Source organism: Engystomops pustulosus, chromosome 2, assembly GCF_040894005.1.
Source record: "Engystomops pustulosus chromosome 2, aEngPut4.maternal, whole genome shotgun sequence".
Classification (NCBI taxonomy): domain Eukaryota; kingdom Metazoa; phylum Chordata; class Amphibia; order Anura; family Leptodactylidae; genus Engystomops; species Engystomops pustulosus.
In genome coordinates, this window is record NC_092412.1 from 126105566 (window position 1) to 126125890 (window position 20325).

General features: G+C 40.6%; 2 protein-coding genes across 3 annotated transcripts in view; both read right to left on the reverse strand.

Moving 5' to 3' along the window:
- The window catches only part of TRIM37 (tripartite motif containing 37), a 78962-nt gene that overhangs the window by 51390 nt on the left and 7247 nt on the right, over positions 1-20325 (reverse strand). For both annotated transcript variants that reach the window (XM_072136286.1, XM_072136285.1), the window contains exons 2-7: positions 18975-19076; positions 9223-9263; positions 5606-5722; positions 3754-3841; positions 1569-1691; positions 368-491 (exon numbers count right to left, since the gene is read on the reverse strand). In XM_072136286.1, the coding sequence (XP_071992387.1) occupies positions 368-491; positions 1569-1691; positions 3754-3841; positions 5606-5722; positions 9223-9263; positions 18975-19076 (595 nt within the window). The remainder of the gene's footprint in view (positions 1-367; positions 492-1568; positions 1692-3753; positions 3842-5605; positions 5723-9222; positions 9264-18974; positions 19077-20325) is intronic.
- On the reverse strand, positions 10066-12240 carry LOC140118411 (uncharacterized). Its single transcript, XM_072136284.1, has 2 exons — positions 10861-12240; positions 10066-10578 (listed from the first exon to the last, which is right to left on the reverse strand). Exons 1-2 carry the CDS (start codon positions 12109-12111, stop codon positions 10108-10110), a joined length of 1722 nt encoding a protein of 573 aa, XP_071992385.1. The 5' UTR covers positions 12112-12240; the 3' UTR covers positions 10066-10107.

Consider the following 20325-nt stretch of genomic DNA (forward strand, 5'->3'; position numbering starts at 1 on the left):
TAGAAATACTGTCGATGTAACCTGATAAAAACTGAAACTCTGATCCAAGCCCGCAGGTTGATAGCTTTTATTTGAAGTTCACTCACTACTCACACAGTTCTCTCTCCCTGTCTAGATATACTTAGTACATATTGGTGGAGAACATGGTTAGTGATCAATATTGACCCAAAGTACTACATTATCTATAGATTAATGCTCCACAATGTAAAGGGACATTTATCAAAAACCTCCCAATGGCATCTCAAACAATAAATATTTAGCACAATGTCTATCCCTTTTGGCTTCCACCATACTGTCCATTTTTATCACGTTTTAGGAATGAATAATCTAATATACAACAATTCCATAGTTTGTCCGCTTGGCATACCCATAAGAGTGATGAGCTTGTTTTTGAGCTGTGTGTCAAGTCTGGCAATCATCATTTCTACTGCGTTGCGGATTTCTCGAACCCGTTCGTCTTTAGCACTTCGTACAGCCTCAACGTTCCGTTCCTACAACAAAATCACATTCATCTTAAATAAATTGCAGAACAAACAAATGCAACAAGAGCTTTGGAGCCATTTTAATTTATTTAAGGAATGAATAGTGCAGGCAATAAAAGTAAACTTTGTAATATACTTCAAGGGGTTTTCTCTTCTAGACTATTCGTGACATATTTACAAAGCTCTTACATTCGTCTTGGATAATGGCCACTCTCCATTCAACTGATTGGGAACAGTGAACATATAGTCTCAGGGCACACTCTGTTCAGCCCAGCTGCAGGAAAGTGGTCAGTGGACCACCGTTCTTAAAACAGGTAGGGCCTGCATCTATCATCTATTTATAAAACTTCCTGCGTGTATTTGGGGAGGTGGGGGGGTTGGAACACCAGACAAAACTATTTTTCTTAACAAAAAAGTGTAAGTAAATATTTTACAGTTATCATCTGCACTATTGATTTATGAAGTTGACCTTAAAAGTTTACTTATTATGAATACATTAAGTTTAACTAAACTCAATTCAATAATAAATAAAATTCATAATAAACAAATACATAAGAAAAACTATAGAAAAAAATGCATGCTTGCACATTTAGTCTTGGTCAGTAAATTATATGCAAATTACCAGTTTCAACCAAGACAGAATGGGGCATTTACTATCCAATGAACAGATGAGGATGACTTGATCTACACATGCCATCATGCTTATGATGGACTGCGGAAACCTTAACATCTGTATAACCTCCTCTACATGTTAGACATTTAAAATAAAATATAATAAAATGAGTGAGTGACCTCCTTGTACATGACATAATACTAAACCACAACATATGAATGGAATTTTAAAGTTTTACTTTTCACAGTACAGGAAAATACTGGAAGATTTTCTTACATGTGGCCTTACACAAACTGTTGCTTACACTGCTATTTACATTTGTGCATCGCTTGGACAAACTATCCAGCATTTGGTGAGAAGTATTTTTATTTTTCAAGTCCATGAAAGAAGTATTTACAGCAAAACAATGATGACATGACAATTCTAAACTCTGCAATATATAAGTAAACTGCTGGAATACACCGATTTCTTACCACTTCCTGAACAAGACTTATTAATTCCATTAGTCGCCGCCGAAGTTTGGCCACTTCTTCATTTACTTTTGTCACATGCTGCTCATAAATTTCTGCCAATGGCTTGAAAGTATGTCCACCATGCTGGAATATGAACCATGTCATGAGCATTAGTACACACAGTCTTTTAATCACTAAACATAAGTTTATTAGTTTTGAATTTCCTTCTTAATGAATGACTATGCCGAACGGTCACTGCAAGTCACTGCAAGTCAGATCTGGAGAACACTCCTATATAACCTCAGTAACATATAACATGTGCAGAAACTTCACTTCCAACATTCATAGAACAGGTCATAGTAGTGAGGACACAATTGTGCTGTACCCTCTTAGTACATGGGGCCTAATCATGCATCCATGAATTCTACAGCAGCTATATAGGAATTTTACATCACTCCAGTGGGAACTTGTGTCAGTATAGGGCAGTGATGGCGAACCTTTTAGAGACAGACTGCCCAAACTACCAAAATACACTTATTTACCGTGAAGTGCCAACATGGCATTTTAAGCAGTAACTTATTGCTACCTGTTGTTCCACATCTTTCAATAGTATCGGCCCCCTGAGGCCATCAATACAGTTGAAAGAAGGAGGGCAATTCAGACTCTCGTTGTAGCTTCTCTCCAGGGTCTCTCTGTAGAGGAAGAATGGTGGGTCCAGAATGAGGACCTTGAAAGGTATTGCAGTTTTGTCCACACCATCCCCAATGAAGTGTCACTTTAAAATAGCGCTGAAAGCAGCATCTCTTAAGTTGCCTGGGACTGCAGGAAGATTTGGTGGATTTGGTCCTGTCCTGGGGTGATGGCCTGAGTGCCACTTCTGGCACCAGTGCCATAGGTTCACCATCACTGGTATAGGGTATTTAAGAAGGGTCTATTGTGTCGCAGCTGCACTATTCTTCATTTCTGCACTGAAGGGAGTGCTATGCTGCGCAGTCGGAGCGTCCACCAGATTTAACATGCAATATCCGACAGAAGTGTATCACACATCCCATGTTAAAGGTGCAACAAAAAAAAAATAAAGGGGTGCTATCTGTCGGAGCAGTGCAGAGGGTGCCAGACTGCACTATACATAGGCCAACTGCACGTAGTATACATGTATACATATTTCTATGTGTGAATCATATAGAATTGTTCTAAAACCACTGTGAGAGTGGCGTGTAGGGAATAAATGTAAGAGATGCTAAATCACTCAACAGTGTCATTTTAACCCCACAGCTGTTTCATAGAATATGTAAACATTTTCAAAAGTCCTCAAGATATCAGAACAGCGGATATACCCAAAAAAATAACTTCATTTTGGAAATGCCCTTCAAAGAATTTAATTTAAGTCAGCTCTCTGCATTTTGTAATAGTTATAACGGTGGCTTTGATAGACTACAGTTCTATTCAATTCTTTCTTAAACAGGTCAACTAACCTAAATTCCCAATTAAAATTATCCCATATGACGACAACCATAACTGGAAAGAGCACTTTTTCACCATTTTGCCACCAAATTTGTAAAAAAAAAAAGTTATCAAAAGGCTGTTTGGTGCACCAAATGGCATCAATGAAATGGTTAGACCCTTACAAACCTCCATACAGCAAGTACAGATGTCAGAATATGGTGATATAAATACATTTTTTTGGAATGTATTTAAAGGGCATAAAAACTTAACAAATCTGTATAATTTTGGCATGTTTGATAGTTTTCATCAGTTTGTACAGTGCAAAGTGTAAATTTTTCTTATAAATGAAGCACTGGATCACATACCATTACATACTTTCTGATGTGGAATTTGACCAAATCTGCATGTATTCCGACTATCATGCTTGGATACCACTCTGAAAAGATTGCGACTTTTCTTTTTACCCACAAGTAAAGCTGACAATCTCCCATAGATTTTGCCACAGATATTTCAAAGGAACATTCTAAAAAAAACTGGACCTAACACAGCTTTACCAATGTTGCTATAAGTGAATGGATAAAAAGAACTGCAGTCATATTGCAAAGTCTAATAGAAAGCCTTACCAGAAAAGTGGGGGCTGGGTATCAATCATATATTACCATAATACTTATTGCTGTGGGATGAGGTTTTCAGACAAGCACATATATAGCCATATAAAGCCACTTCCTACCAGTCACATCACATGCATGCTTGGACTTACCATCCCTCCCCAGAGAGCACATTGGTGACAGATGCAAATTTTACAAGTCCAACAAAATACACTGAGTTTTTCATGATGGTTTTCACATCTGAAAAAAAACAGGTCAATATAAAATATTGATATTAAAATATGCAGGAAGATGAACCTTTACCGTCCCACCTTCCCATATTATTTCAGTGCCATTTTTCTTTCTATATGTAAAAGCAATAACTGAGCAAAGACATGTGCACTAAACCTGCATTGTATTCTGGATGCAGTTAATGTTTACTAAAGGGATTAGCCAGAGAAATTGAAAACGGTTGATACCCTGAGGTTAACCTATTTCGTTTCCTGCCTATCTCCCTGTGGGTGATGCAGGGAGATGTGGCTTCTGAAGACTGCAAACCAGTAGAAAAATGTACACAAGAGTTAATAAATTGTATATTTTTTAAAATATGGAAACGAAAAAATTTAATCAAAAATGCTCTAAAGCCAAATCTACTGGTACACCCATTTCCTTCTTTCTACAACTTTTTATGAAAAACCATCTTATAGGGTGGTGCTGCGCAGCAAAGAAAGTACACAATTAGTGCATCGGGAGCCATAAGCCGACATCTAGATCTCTGCATGCTGTCACTCAACAGGAAGCTTTTCTGTTTATTTGCTGTGGATACAAACCAGCCCATGGTCATGTGATGTCACACAGGTAAACGACTCGTTATAACTCTGAGCTCTGATTACTAGGCAGTTCTAATGAGCCGTGCACCTGTGTGACATCATATGACCATGGACCAGTTTGGATCCATACAAAGTAAAAATGAATCTTCCTGTTGAATGACAGCAAGCAGAGATATAGAAAACTGCAAAGTCATGTTCATACACAGCATATGCTGCAAGGGAGGGTCTAGCTCGATCACCGTTCCCAATCACAAGAGTTTCAAAGGAAACACATCTGCCACTGGGCAAGCGTATTTCTCTCAGCATTTGAGTTGCATTTAAAAATACAATACAAAGGCTGTTTGTGAACGCAACCTGTAGAATTGTTACAGAAAGTATATTAGTAGATTCAATATCTTTTCTTTACACAAACCATATAAATTATTTGCTGAAAATGGACAACCCGTTTAAAGGAAATCAACTCCGTAGATAACACAAAAAAACTCACCCATGCTCCCAACCTCACCCATAAAAATACTCCTTACAGTATGCTCCTCTTCACCTTCACCCTGACGCTGTCCACCACTAAGCTTGACATGCCAGGAGAATAGGTAGGTCCATAAGGAAAACACATTCACCTACAGAAATAAAGTATTCAAAGGAAATCAACCACACAGAAAACATAACAAAATCTTTTAGTAATCACCCAGCTCCTCTTCACCTAATAAAAGAAAGTTTTAATTAGCAGCACACAGAGCGCGGGGACAAGATGTCCGGCGTTATGGGCTGCCAATTATGCACACCTCCATGCTGAGAGATGGAGGCTACGTCAAACGAGAAGGAAGAGGCAAGGGCATGCATAATAAGTCTGGAGCACCGGACATCTTTCTTTTTTAGGCGATTCCGGCATGTCAAGCTTAGCAACGGATAGTGGCAGGATCAAGGTGAAGAGGAGAAGGAAGTGAGTATTAATAGGTTGTTTTTATGTTATTTATGTGGTTGATTTCCTTTAAATACTTTATTCCTGTAGGTGAATGTGTTGACCTGTATGGACCTGCCTATTCTCTTTAGAAATTGTAAAATATTGATAGTTGTATATTGGGTTGCAAAATGACTTATCTTCACATTGGTAAGCTCTCCTAATACATTCCTGTCAAAAAGCTCAAATGGAAAATAAATAAAAAAAACAAAGCAAAAGCATAACCCATTCACTTACTTGTCCTTCTCATTTTCTTCATGCTTGTTAAGGCTGCATAACTGTAGTGTGTCAAGCCTTTGAGTAACTTCTTCTGCCCATCTACAGTTAACCAACTCCCTGAGTTGTAAGGGAGCTCTGAAAAAGAAAGAAAAGAGGAGAAAGGTTGATAATCTTGGTCTTAATCACAAACATTTCTCAGTATTTTTCTCTGGCCTAGAAATGAATCTAGTGACCGATAACCTGAAGATCAACATGCAATAAATCCATCAGTTTATAGCGGAGGATAACAGTTCTGAAACCACTTACACATAAAACAGGCATAGTGTATGGCAATTTATAAATTTTCCATTTCCCAGTTATCTGTAATTTGAAAATAAGCTACTTAGCACCCCAAGATGGGGTCATCATAGGTGGTGCACCCTTTTTCACCTTTCCACAATGCCTATACCACAAAATATTGTTAAAAAAAAAAAGGAAAGGAAGGAAACGGGTGCCCAAGTGGGAGAGGCCACATTCCTGGGCACTTTGTACCAAAGCTGACTTCCATTAAAACTAAACAGGAAGGTTTAGAAGGTGCCTACACAATGCTTGTTTGGTGTGATGCCTGGTGTGATTCTGGAGATGGTAGACTCCATTAACCTTTGAAAAAGTCTGCGTTGTTTAGTTTTTCACTTCCAATTAACCAAAAAGCCTTAACCTTTTTATTTTTCTATTTTCAGAGATTTTGGAGGGCTTGTTTTTAGCTACACGTATTGTACTTTTAACATATTATATAAAGAAAGATGTGCTAAAAGTCCTTGAAAAGATAAATCATTATTGGTAATACAGGATTAAAAACTACTAAAATCCACATAGAAAAATGTGCACAAAAAGCACCCTTGATGAAACCCGTCACGCGGGGACCTCACCTACCCCAGTTATCTGGCAATGTAACTGATCCAAAACTGTTTTTATTGTGCTGCTGGCTGGTTCATGTAATATGTTGCAGATCTTTTTTATGTGAAGTCCAGGAGTGTGATTACATTGGGTAGTTTTTTCTTTGTTTACATATAGTTCTTCTACAAGTTTTCCATTTAAAGGGAACTGTCACCGCTGTTTGAAAAAAATTAAGTTGCAGGCAGGTTTCCATAGAGTTCTTATAGCATAAGGGCAAGCTTTCTTCAGCTAATAAAATCGCTGCGCAGAAAAGGAAAAAAGAAACATTTATTCTCTGCCTGGTTTCCTAGCGAGTCGAGGTGGGCGGATACATACGTGAAATTCTGGTGGCTTGCTCACACCTCTTTTCCCCAAGTCATCCGGCTTTCAGCTGAATCATAACACAAATGCCTACTGCGCATGCGCCGCTTTACTGCTTAGCTTAACTTCCTGCTTCCGCGCATGGCAGCTGTAAACATACGTGTTATAATTCAGCCGACAGCCGGATGACGTAGGGCAAGGAGGTGTGAGCAAGCCGCCAGAATTCCGTGTATGTATCCACCCACCTCGACTCACTAGACTCTATGCCTGGTTACCAGGGAGAGAATAAATGTAATTTTTTTTTCTGCACAGAAAATTTTATTAGCTGAAGAAAGGTTGCCTTTATGCTATATCAGTGCCCAGTAGAGGATCGGTTCCCTACCGCAGCCAGAATATCATATACATTATGGTGATTATATAGATTGGTAAGGTGTTACCAGAGCCCCTCCAGGCTCCTTCGTCATGCCCCACTCAGCACTTCTACCACTCCTTTTGCGTCTACGGGTTGCTGCCCTTTCCTGATTACATCACCCAGCTCATGTGCACAATGCTCTACAATCCACTGCTGTCTGCTACCGCTTTGCATAGCCTTTGAGTGATCAATCAACTTTTATTGGAGGAGCAACACATTAAAGGTGCAAGTCCCAAATAACACCATACCAATTCGATAAAAAATAAACAGGTCTGAAGAAAAACTATACTTCAACTTCATCAGAATACATCAAGATCATCAGCAGAGAGTTAGGTAAGTCTCTCCAAATATTTATAACCGGAAGAGTAAAAGACAAAAAGGGGGAGATTTATCATGTCTCTTAGAGCAGAACTGTTCTAGTTGCACATGGCAACCAATCAGAGCACAGCTTTCATTTTCCCACAGCTGTTTATAAAATTAAAGCTGATCTCTGATTGGTTTCTATTGGCAACTAGAACAGTTTTACCTCAGAAACTTATGATAAATCTCCCCCAAAGAGCTATATACCGACGCAGAAGCCTCAATGGGTGAAAAATGGATGGGGCTCCAAATCGCTTTTTTATAATAGTATAATAAATAATATTATACTTTCTGCTCAAGTGATCTCCACTATAGATTTAGCTTCTGTGGATACAGAGAAGGCAGGAGCAGAGCATCTTTGGATTCCTACTGGATTTTTTTTAACTCTTCCCATTAGAAAAAGATTTGATGCAACTGAACTCTCTGTAAACAAATTCTAAATGATCAAATGTGTTCTGGTAGAGTGGATGATTAGATTATCTCCGGACATTTTACATGGAAAGCAGCTGTGCCATTTTCTTATAAACTATGATAAACAGGCTTGAAAATCTTTTTAAAATAATATGCTTCCTGTAGAGAAGATTGGATTATGGATTTCAAACATGCAATATGTCCGTTCCAAAGAACTGCCTCAGATTTTTACATACAAAGAGTTAAAAGGAAGTCTACCAGCAGTTTAGACCTGGTAAAACTGAAGATAATGCTAGGTATTGGCCTTGGAGATCTGTGTTACCATTGTGTGCATTATTAGAAGCTGGACTGTGAATGGTAAAAACTTTAAAGGGGTATTCCCATCTGGGCATTTACATTTATTTCAATTCATTTGCCACATGTAAACATTTCTTCAATTGGATGTTATTAAAAGAAATGTTCCTGTGTGAAGATAATTTCCCATAAATTTAGCCATGTCATCCCTTAGAAATGAGATGGCTTCCTCGGATTCTACCACCTCACATTTTGGTAGCAGTGGCGCAACATGCACTATCGAGTCCTGCCTGACCACCTGGATTCAGCAATCGTTACTACAGGATGGCTGTAGTATATACAGGAACTTCTGGACATTTCATGTACCAAAACTTTGTTTCCTTGTGCAATCACTCCAGCAGAGGTGGCTGTAACCAAGGAGTCAGTCTGGTTTCTAAGGGACCATATGATTACATTTATGAGAAATTATCTTCACACAGGTAAATTATTTTTAATAACATCTAATTGAAGAAATGTTTATATATAGCAGATTAATGAAACAGAATGTGAATGCCCAGATGAGAATACCCCTTTAAAACCAGGTTTGCAGCTCCTACAATGGCTTTGGGCAAGTTCTGTAGAACCTTATGCATTCTGCACCGATCTGCCCCACAGCCCTGCACCTCTGTTCTGTTGTAATCTTCAACCACAAGCCTGCTACAGCTTAACTCAAAGCAGAGGGGTTGGCTCATTGCAAAGAGTAGAAAGCTCTTCAGGGTGAAGCTTATCCAATCGGAATTAAAAAGCTCACTGTTCACAGTTCAGCTACTATAAACCAAATGGCATAATTTAACATATTCCTAGGGCACATGGTCATTACTGCTGACATATTCCCACTACATACTGTCACACTCTTATAAAACACAGTTTATTAGAAGTATACCTGCAATGGGGACACTGAGCCCTTTGTTCAGTAAGCCATCTCTATAAAATACAAAAACAAAAAACAGTTATAAGCAACTTGAGGCAAGTACAGAGTGTTACCAGGTGGGGTATGAAACAATGTACAGTAAGTGATAACAGTCCAAAAGTGCAAGAACACAACCTCTTGACAAGGAGAGTAGTTAAAATCAGTTGTCTATTTAATTTTTAATTTTCTAGAAGAAAACCTAAAAGAATGGCTCAATACAGAGCTATAGGAAATCTACCATCAAAATCAAACATGATAAACCAGGGACACACTCATAGATTCAGGCACTCTGACTGTGGTAATCTTCTTATATTTGTTATACCTGGCCTCCTAAAATCAACTTTTAAAATTATGCCAATAAGCAAGAAGGGCTCTGGGGTTGTTACCAGAGCCCCACGGTACTATAGCTTCACAGGCTGTTACACTGTCCCATCATCCCCCTGATCCCCTCTGCACGATGTAATATCACTGCAGCAGAGGAAGTTTCAGCACACGGTAGGGAGGGGAAAATGGGAATTATTCTCACCGTTAATTCGGTTTCCATTAGTCCACCATGACGGCCCCACTTGGAGGATGACCCCTTGACCTCTGTAGGGACAGGAAGCAGAGAAGTTAAATACCCCACCCCCGGCATCCATACTCCAGTGACTACCAAATAACTACACCGGCAGCGGATGCAACTCTTTTATTGTATGTTAAATCACACACAATTTTTCCATAAGTACAGTATAATATACATGGGTGGGAATATATATGGGCCGTCATGGTGGACTAATGGAAACCGAATTAACGGTGAGAATAATTCCCATTGCGTCCCCCATGACGGCCCCACTTGGAGACATAACAGATTAATTTTTTTCAGGGAGGGACAACAGCTTGAAGTACTTTTCTGCCAAAAGCTAGTTCTTTTGTACTCTGTAGGTCTAACCTATAGTGTTTTACAAACGTCATTTGACTAGACCATGTTGCTGCCCTACAAATTTCATTAATGGAAGCTCCCCTTTTTTCGGCCCATGAGGTTGCCATGGCCCGTGTGGAATGAGCTCTAATAGTTTCAGGTATAGACATATTTTGAGCTACATAAGCATTTTTAATGACAGTTTTGATCCATCTCGCTATAGAGGATTTTGAAGCTCTCGTGCCTTTGTTTCTCCCGCTAAATTGTAGAAGGATATTTGAGTCCCTTCGCCATTGCCTTGTTGTTTCTAGGTAGAAGAGAAGAATCCTTCTGACATCCAGAGAGTGCCATTCTTCTTCCTTCGGAGTTTTCGGATTTCGACAGAATGTAGGTAAGATAATCTCCTGGCTTAGATGGAAGCTAGAGGATACCTTGGGAATAAAATTTTTATCAAGCATTAATGTTATTCTATCTTCAGATACTTTCAGGTATGGTTCTTTGATAGATAATGCCTGGATTTCTCCTAGACGCCTGGCTGATGTTATGGCAATGAGAAAGGTTAATTTGAGCGTCAACTCTTTAATATTTTTTGAGTCTAATGGCTCAAATGGAGGACCGGTAAGATAATTTAAGACAACAGATAAGTCCCAACTTGGGACAGCTATTCTTACGGTAGGTTTTAGTCGGGAAGTAGCTCTTATAAATCTCCTTACCCATTGGTGATCCGCTAGAGGACTATCGAAGAAGGCACTCAACGCAGATATCTGGACCTTCAAAGAGCTAGTCTTCAGGCCCTTGTCAAACCCTGCTTGGAGGAAATCCAATACCTGGGAAATATTGGGAGAGTTCTGGTTAGGAATCTCAGGTCCACAGAATGTTACAAACTTATTCCATATGCGGAAGTAAATAGCCTGAGTGACAGGTTTCCGACTCGCCTTTAAGGTGGAGATGACCTTGTGGGACAAGCCCTTGGTTTTTAGCAATTCCCTTTCAGGATCCATGCTGATAATTGGAGAGCCTGGGGATTTGGATGCAGAAGTGGTCCCTGGAATAGTAGGTCCGCACGAGGAGGGAGGTGAATAGGCTCTTCCAGAGATAGCCTCCTGAGTGATGGAAACCATACCTTCTTTGGCCAGTAGGGCACTACGATGATTACTTTTGCCTTCTCTCTTTGGATCTTCTGAATCACTCTGGAGATTACTGGTATTGGTGGGAAGGCATACATCAGTGCCGCATTCCAGGGATGTCTGAACGCATCTAGTTGGCTCATAGGTGTTGAATTGTCTAGCGAGAAGAAAAACTTTGTCTTCGCATTTGTGCGGGTTGCGAATAGATCTATTTTTGGAACACCCCATTTTAGGGTTAGATGTTTGAAGATCTCGTTGTTCAGGCACCATTCGTTCTGGTTGATGGTCTTCCTGCTTAGGTAGTCTGCTACCGTGTTTTCTTCTCCTTTCAGATGGACTGCAGATAGGGATAATATGTTCTGTTCTGACCAACTGAAGATCTTTTCTGATAGAAGAAGAAGATCCAAATTCTTTGTGCCCCCCTGGTGGTGTAGATATGCCACTGTGGTGACATTGTCTGAGTATATTCTTAAATGATGGGATTTCATTAAATCTCCGCTGACTTTCATGGCTTCCCACACTGCTCTCAACTCCCGGTAATTGGAAGAACGGTTTTGTATGGATAGAGGCCATTTCCCTTGAAGAAGGGATCCTTCGAAATTTGCCCCCCATCCAGACCGGCTTGCATCTGTCTGGAGTGACCACAAGGGCCATGGGTGCCAGGCTATCCCTTTTTGCAGGTTCTCTTGATGTGTCCACCAGGTTAAGGCTTCTTTGACCTCTGCAGGGATCTCTATCTTCCAATCTAGATGAGTCGGATCTTTGTCCCATACTGATAGGAGCCAACTTTGTAATCTGCGGGTATGAAACTGACTCCACTGTACTGCTTGGATACATGCCGTCAGTTGGCCTAATAACTTCATCACATCTCTTATGGAACAATTGACTCTGTTCTGAAATAATTCTACTTCTTGACAAAGTTTTGATACTTTTCCCTGAGGAAGGAAGGACATCTGGAGTGATGAATTTAGAGAAATCCCCAGGAACGTAATAACCCTGCTGGGATTCAGATTAGATTTTTCCCAATTTATTATCCAACCCAACTGTTTGAGGGTGGTAATTGTGAAATCTCTGTGATGTATTAGCTCTTGTTCGGATCTTGCCACGATTAGTAGATCGTCCAGATATGGGATTATGATTATCCTTTTTGTTCTTAAGAAGGCAACTATTTCGATGATAATCTTCGAGAATGTCCTGGGAGCTGAGGATATTCCGAAGGGAAGTGCCTTGTACTGGAAATGACTTATGATGCCTTCTGGGTTGAGGACCGCAACCTTGAGAAATTTTTGGGATGCTAGATGTATTGGCACGTGATAATAGGCATCCTGCAAGTCGATTGTGCACATGAAGGCCTCTGGGGGAATCTGGGTGATCGCCGAGTTTACAGACTCCATCTTGAATTTCCTGTATAGAATGTACTGATTCAGGTCTTTCAGGTTGCATATCATCCTGAATGTCCCGTTGGGTTTTTTTATTAGGAATAATGGGGAATAGTGACCTTCCCATATTTCTGATTCTGGAACCGGAATGATGACATCCAGATTCAATAACTTCCGAATTTCCGACCATAACTGAAGAGCAAGCTCTGGAGACGGTTGTCTGGTGAGGAAGAATCTTTGGGGAGGAAGAGATGTAATCTCCAGCCTGTATCCATCTTCCAACATCGATAAAATCCATGGATTCTGTGTAATTTTTATCCAATGTTGGTGAAATTTCAGGAGTCTTCCCCCCACTCTGGCGTCATTTCCTAAATGATGGGGTGGTGTTGCTGGAACTAAGGAGGAACCCCCTTCCTCTACCCCCCTTTGGGTAGCTCCATTTCCCTTGCTTTCCTTTCCCTCTATAGGGAAATCTCTTTTCTTTTTGGTCCCGAAAGGGCTGCTTCTTCTGGGTTGTTTTTGCCTCCGGAAAGCCCTTCTTCCTATCGGCTGCCTTTTCAAGAATGGTATCCAACTCCTGTCCAAATAGGTATTCCCCTTGGAATGGAAGGCCACACAGTTTAGATTTTGACCTGAAGTCTCCTGTCCACTGTCTTAGCCACAGTGTTCTCCTTGCTGAATTGGAAAGTGCTCCTTCTTTGGCGCTAAACCTTACACCTTCCGCTGAGGCGTCCGCAACAAAGGCTGCTGCTGATTTAAGTACAGGAATTGTTTCTAAGAGAATTTCTCTCGGTGTTCCATCCTTGATGTGATTTTCTAGCTCAGATAGCCAGTAAAAAAGGGTACGAGAGACTGACGTAGTGGCGATGTTCGATTTAAGATTCCACATAGACGATTCCCATGTCTTTTTCAGCAGGCTGTCTGCTTTGCGGTCCATGGGATCTTTGAGCTGAATAGAGTCTTCAAAGGGAAGATCGGTCTTTTTCGCAATTTTTGTGACCTGGACATCTACCTTAGGAAAGGAATTCCAGATCTTTGATTCTTCTTCCCCAAAGGATAGACGACTCTTAAACTCTCTTGATATAGAAATTCTATTTTCTGGTTCTCTCCATTCCTCAAGGATTAGATCCTTCAGGGTTTTATTGATCGGAAAGACGCGTCTCTTTTTAGCCTTAAGGATCCCAAAAAGCTCATCTTGAATAGACGTTGGTTCTTCAACCTCTTCAATCTTTAGGGTGTCCCTCATGGCTTTCAGTAGAGGATCTAAATCCTCGGACATAAACAGGTATTTAGATTCCATTTTTACTGCTGATGTAGATGGAATTGAATCTAAATCTAAGGAGTCCTTGACCGAACCCTCTAGTGATTCTATATCGGACTCTGATTGGTATTCAACTCTCTGTCTTTTTTGTACAGGTTCCTGAGGTATTAGGTTAGCTAGAGATGAAGCTAACGAACACTGAACCTCCCCTTTTATAAAGGTCCTCATTTCGTCCATAAAGGATGACTTTTCCTCTTTCAAGAGGCTATCAATACAGTCCTTGCAAACTGCTTTTTTATAATCGATAGACAATTTGTAAAAGCACATGTTGCATCGACGGGAGGTAATTTTTCTTTTCCCCGCATCTTTGGGAGGTGGATCCTTAGATTCTCTATGCTTCTCCTTCTCTTTCGGTTCCTACCAACAGAGAAGGAGAACAGTGTCACTATCTAAGAATAGTAATACTAAATCTTAGGCATAAATAAATTTGTGTATGTTAGGATATGACCCACAGTAACACTTAGATACCCCGAAACCACTCACAGGAGCTATAGGCGGGGGATCTATAGACACAGCATCCATAGTACAGGATTCCACGTTGCCAATGGTAAAAAACGGCACCTATGTGTACACATATATATATTAGCATATTTCAAATAAACGTCATATATATATAATGGACTGCTGTTCATACTTGCCTTGGACACACAAGATCGTGAGGTAAGGCAAAATTTTGGCCCAATAGAGTGGTGCCTGAAAAATATACAGCCCATATATAATACTGAGTCATTGCATATTAAATGTCTCAGGCCGAGTTTACAATGAAAATACCTTAATAGACCGCAGTGGAGGATATGGTGCGCCGGGATACAGGAGCATTAGACCTCAGATCATTGTGCGTCCCCGCCAGCTTTAAATCTTACCGCTCCACGCGCCTGTTTCCGGACCGTGCGACAGATTACCTCACTTCCGGTGCGCCACCGGAAGTTGTCACTGGCGGCCGTGTCAGGCACGCCGCCGCCATTTTGTTGAAGTCCGGGTGTCGTTAACCTCACGGGGTCGCGGACAGAGCCGGAACTACCGGCCCCAACATGCCGACAAGGGAAGGGTCGTATGCACCGATCGCTGTCCTGGACCGGAGGGGTAAGAGGAGGATCCCCGCGCCACACATGCTCCCCTCTCACTGTCCCTCTTGGATGGAAGGATCAGAGGAGAGATCTTCTCTACAACCTGCCCTGTGTAGGGACAGGAAGACACTGGAGTATGGATGCCGGGGGTGGGGTATTTAACTTCTCTGCTTCCTGTCCCTACAGAGGTCAAGGGGTCATCCTCCAAGTGGGGCCGTCATGGGGGACGCAATGGAAAGTGGTCCTTGCACACTGTAACAGCCTATGAATCTGCAGCACAAAAGGGCTCTGGTAACATCCCTAGGAGTCATTCAAACAGAATTTTAAAATTTGTTTTAGAAGGAAGGAGGCCATGGATAACAAATATAAGATTATCAGTCACTTTGCCTGGCTTAAAAGAAATTTTTTCTTTTATGGGGAATGTAGGCATTTACTAAACAGACAGTCAAAAAGAAGCCACTTCTCTTACCTGAAGATATATGTACAAAACCCATTCATATACCTTTAAAAGCCAGCACGAGTAACATTAAATAATGCATTCGTAAGATCTGTTTACATCTGACTGTCAAACACCATCTGCTAAGTATTATGAAGGATGTAATTGGATATTGTCACATGGAACAGCCACCATTGTCACAAATATTGTACCTTTTTCGAATGCAAACGGATACCCGATTCAAAAATATTCACCAATTTTTAGGGAGTTTAATAAAAACAAAGAGGCCGACTGTACACCAAAACATGTATTTTCTATTCACATAATTGTCTTGTATAAGAAAAGGTTTGTTTCAACAGCTTTGTCCAGCAACCAGTAAGACTGCAGAAAGTTGTTTTATTGTTTAGTTTTTCAAGACGTGGATGCAATAAACCTGACTGGTTGCCACAGACAACTATACAGACAGTTTTTTAGAATTCACAGTTACTCTAGATCAGTGATGGCGAACCTTTTGGAGACAAAGTGCCCAAGCTACAACCAAAACCCATTTATATATTGCAAAGTGCCATCATGATAATTTAAATAGTAACTTATTGATCCTTGCTGTATCACAGGTTTTAATAGTATTGGCATCCTGAGTTCACCAATACAATAGAAAGATGATGGAGAAATTTGGATTGTAGCTTCCCTCAAGGGTCCCCAGAAAAGGAAGAATCAGGGGACCCAGAGCAGGAGCTCCAATGACTATCCATCTCTATCCAGACTTTCTTGCTCCTCCTGTAGTCCTGACAGCCAAATAGCGCTGAGCATGGCACATCCTGGGCTGTATTGGATCACAGGAGAAAGCCTCGAGTCCTATCTGGCAAACTCTGTGTTGGGGTGAAAGTCTGGGTGCCCACAGAAAAGGCTCCAAGTGCCACCTCTGGCACCCGTGCCATAGGTTCGCCACCACTGCTCTAGATCTACAGAAAAAAAAAAGTATAAAAACTATGTAGTCATAGATTATTTGTTAGTTATTGTTTTAGATTGTTAAAGTCACAGTAGCCAAAGTGCAGGGCAAAGTGAGACCAAGTACCTTGCTCAATCAGGAAATATACCACCAGGATCAAGGATTGTAAACAAAGCACAATAACATTCTGGTGTGTGCCCCCTCTGGTAAGGCCTATTCTTTTTTTAGCTTCTTGGCTCTGGTTTTTACAAAAAAAAAAAAATAATAATAATAATAAATAAGGTGGCTTTTTCATTCAAATGAGCCTCATGGGCTATGGGCTCAATCGCTGTTAATGGAGCCTTTTTTGTCATACTAACCAGGGCATAAGTAGCTTAAAGGAAATCCACCGCAGGGAATCTACTTTTGGAAAGATTCAGATAGATATCCTGCAGAAATAACGTTTAGAGAAAACTACCATGAGGAGTCTACTATCAGAAGTAGAATTTATGGTAGATTCCTCCTGCCTGTCTATAGCCTAATCTGTAATTTAATAATCCTGGAACCTAACCCAATTTGTTAAAAACTTTATGTTAGTAATTTGTAAATTAACTGTAGAGGCTACTGTGGTGTGTACTAGCCTGGGCAGGCAATGGGATCTAAGGTACTCCACGTAAACTCTGCACTTGATTTACATATTAATAAAATAAAGGTTTTTTTAACAAGTTGGGTTCTAGGTTTATTCTCATTACAGATTCCTTCCGATAGTAGATTCCTCATGGTAGGTTTCCCTCAATCCTCAAAGGGGCATTCCGGGAATATGAACGTTTGATACAAAAACCCATAATGCTATAAATAAAAGAATGTAACAAAACTCAATGTCATTCGTCAGAAAATGGACCCGTCACCCTGGAAAACCCACCCACCAAATGTGCCCCCCATAATCCTCCCCCCAGCCCCTTTCTCCCAAACCTTTTTTTTTTTAAATTTATGTCCAGTAAATTTATTTAAACCGATCCGACCTCTTATTAAATAAGAGGTCGGATCGTGTATCTGGCGCGCTGGCAGTCGGTGTTATTCATTAGGGGACGCGCCGACACACCCCCAGCATGCCGTGTCGGCTTATTTACAGCGGCGCGGAGAGCCAGCAGCAATGTGATCGATGCTGCCGGCTTCTCCTACAATGTGACCGCTGGGGGTGTGTCGGCATGCCCCCTAATGAATAACGCCGACTGCCAGCGCGCCAGATATATGATCGGACCTCTTATTTGGCAAGAGGTCGGATTGGTTTAAATGAATTTACTGGACATAAATTTAAAAAAAAATGGCTAGGGAGAAAGGGGCTAGGGGGAGGATTATGGGGGGCACATTTGGTGGGTGTGTTTTCCAGGGTGACAGGTCCTCTTTAAATAGTTTGATTTTATGATTCACAAAATTTATGGCCTCTCTAAAGTATGCAGAGTTATCATAAAGATGGCCGCCAATAGAATCTACAAGTCCCATGATCCTTTAGTTCTCAATAACTCCTCCTACCTCTTATGCTGTGCTCCTAGTGATTATCTAACAGATTTCCTTGCTCTGTTACCATGGTAATGATGTGTGACTTCCATCACCACAACAAAGGCCATACTGGATGCCCCTGGAGGTGTCCGAGGCTACTCCACAGCCCCAGAAGCCTTTGAAACAAAGTTGCATATTTAAGGAGTAAACTTTATTTCTGCAGCAGTTGCATCCAAGAATTTGTGAAAAATGGGATGTAGCCGCTGCAGGGATGGGGGATCTAAAATAGAGAAATCTTTCCAAGAGTAGATTCCCCATGATAGACTTCCTTGAAAGGACTGTAGATCCTGCCAGATGAGACACACACCAGTACGTCAGTAGACCTGGTTTGTAATCCTTGATGCTGGTGGTAGATGCCCTAAAAGAGAGTCACATAATACATGAGGTCATAGCAGCCAATCAGTATTAAAAGATTTTACAACCAACCAATCAGGAGAAATATATTACAGCTCCATCCAAGAATATGGATTATAAAAGCCCATGTGCACCATGAATGGAGGCAGCCCTCCTGTGGTAAGACTAAGCAATATAAAGACCTGAAGAGGGCTAAAAATAAAAAGAACTGTTAGAAGCAACACTGGCAAGACAGATAAACATTGCCTCCAGTTAGAGAAGGCAAAGAGGTCAGAGAGATTTCTGCTCCTTACCAACTGGTTGTAATACCTGGAAACTTCACCTACATTGAAAGGACCAGTTGTGGTCTTTTGACCATAGTTTGGTCATATCTGATGAGGGACACTGAGGAGATGTGTACCAATGTACCCAAAACAATTACAGTAGCATAAGTTCACCAACTTCTTTCTACACAAAGCCCCAAGCTTACATGTCTATGCACCTCCTTATACATAAAACTCTCAAGACCAGAGCCACCCATTTATTCAGAACTAAATGAAAAGTCTAATTCACACACCTGAAACCTATAGTAACAGACTTTTGGCAATTAAAGAGGAGCATGACAAAAGTCTGCAGTTTGACTATTATCTAGATAAATATTTTAGAACACACTTACCCTTATACAGCTGAAGCAGCAGAGCTTAGAGCAGTGTGGGCAGAGGCGGGCATCTCTCAGCTTTTCCATGCAGATGAAACATCTGAAAACCTCTGCTATACCCTAAGATAAACAATGAAAAGTACAACAAAACCGTCAGGTGAAGTAATAAAATGTATACATTTCAGATCAAAATAGAGGTCTGACACCAAAGTTACATTTGTTTTTCCACAAATGGTATACGTAGAATATATTGTGTTAAAAGGAATCTTCCAGCTGTTTTCACCTTAAACTGCAAAAGTGTAAGGTGTCCTGTAGATCTGTGTGTTAGTAGCAGCAGGACTGTAGAAAAAAGGTTAATATTCAGGAATTGTCACTTCTTTTCTCCAAGTGTATTGGGGGCTGGGGGGCAGTCAAGGATCTTTCCCAATATGAGATAAGAGCGTCCCCCCTCCCCCCCCCCCAAAATTCACCAAAGATTGCATTTTTCTGATTCTGGATGTCAAATCAATTGTAGATTACCACAGTCACCTACAGTATATCCCATACCATATAACTCAGTGATGCTACTGATACCCTGAACAATTGGTAATGGCCTATGGTGTGCTTTCTAATCGAATGGTTAATACAGGGGCTTACAGGAGGCCGCTTTGAGAGTCATTCACCTTCCAACAGCTGGTGATAGATCTGCTCTTGCAAGGATCAATGCTACTACACCAATGTATGCAACTTATTCCAGTAACTCAAAATGGACTATATTGGACTCTAACTGCCACTTACTGGTTCCAATGTGAAGGAACTCAAACTAATGGATCTGGAACACATGTGAATTTTAACATTTCTCCTTACATTTGCCGTTGTTTAAGTATGCAACACTATTAAACACTGCTACACGTTAAGATATAGTGGCTCATCTTTGCCCTGAATTAGAGAGGCAAAATACCGTAGATTAGTTTAGACCATAGGAAGCAATGATATGATGTAATAAACCGTTATATGCTACATAACATGTTTACCAGATGGAAATTCACCCAAGGGATCTATGGTACTGCAAAAAAAGGGGGTCAATAGAATGATGGTCAGAACAGGATTTGTAGCTGTAATATACTATGTATAATAGGGAAATATTTGGACCTGAAATGAAGATGCCTCTTCATTTAATGATGAATAATGGTACTTAGACTAGAAGAACATGGTGAGCCCCACCAGCCACTTGTTCATTACAAGCAGGAAAACAAAAATTGTGAGCTGGAAGGAAAAGCACAGTGATGGTAATAAGCAAATATCCCTGCAACTGCTCACAAACACATTTAGACATGAGGTATAGTGTATAGCAGTGATGGCTAACCTATGGCACTGGTGCCAGAGGTGG

Bases quoted from the DNA above. Each gene is read 5' to 3' on its own strand.
- LOC140118411 (XM_072136284.1), bottom strand. From the start codon at position 12,111: ATGTATCCAAGCAGTACAGTGGAGTCAGTTTCATACCCGCAGATTACA. The intron at 10,579-10,860 runs GTAAGGAGATTT...TTTATTCCCAAG, and splicing joins CTCTAGCGGATCACCAATGG to GTATCCTCTAGCTTCCATCT.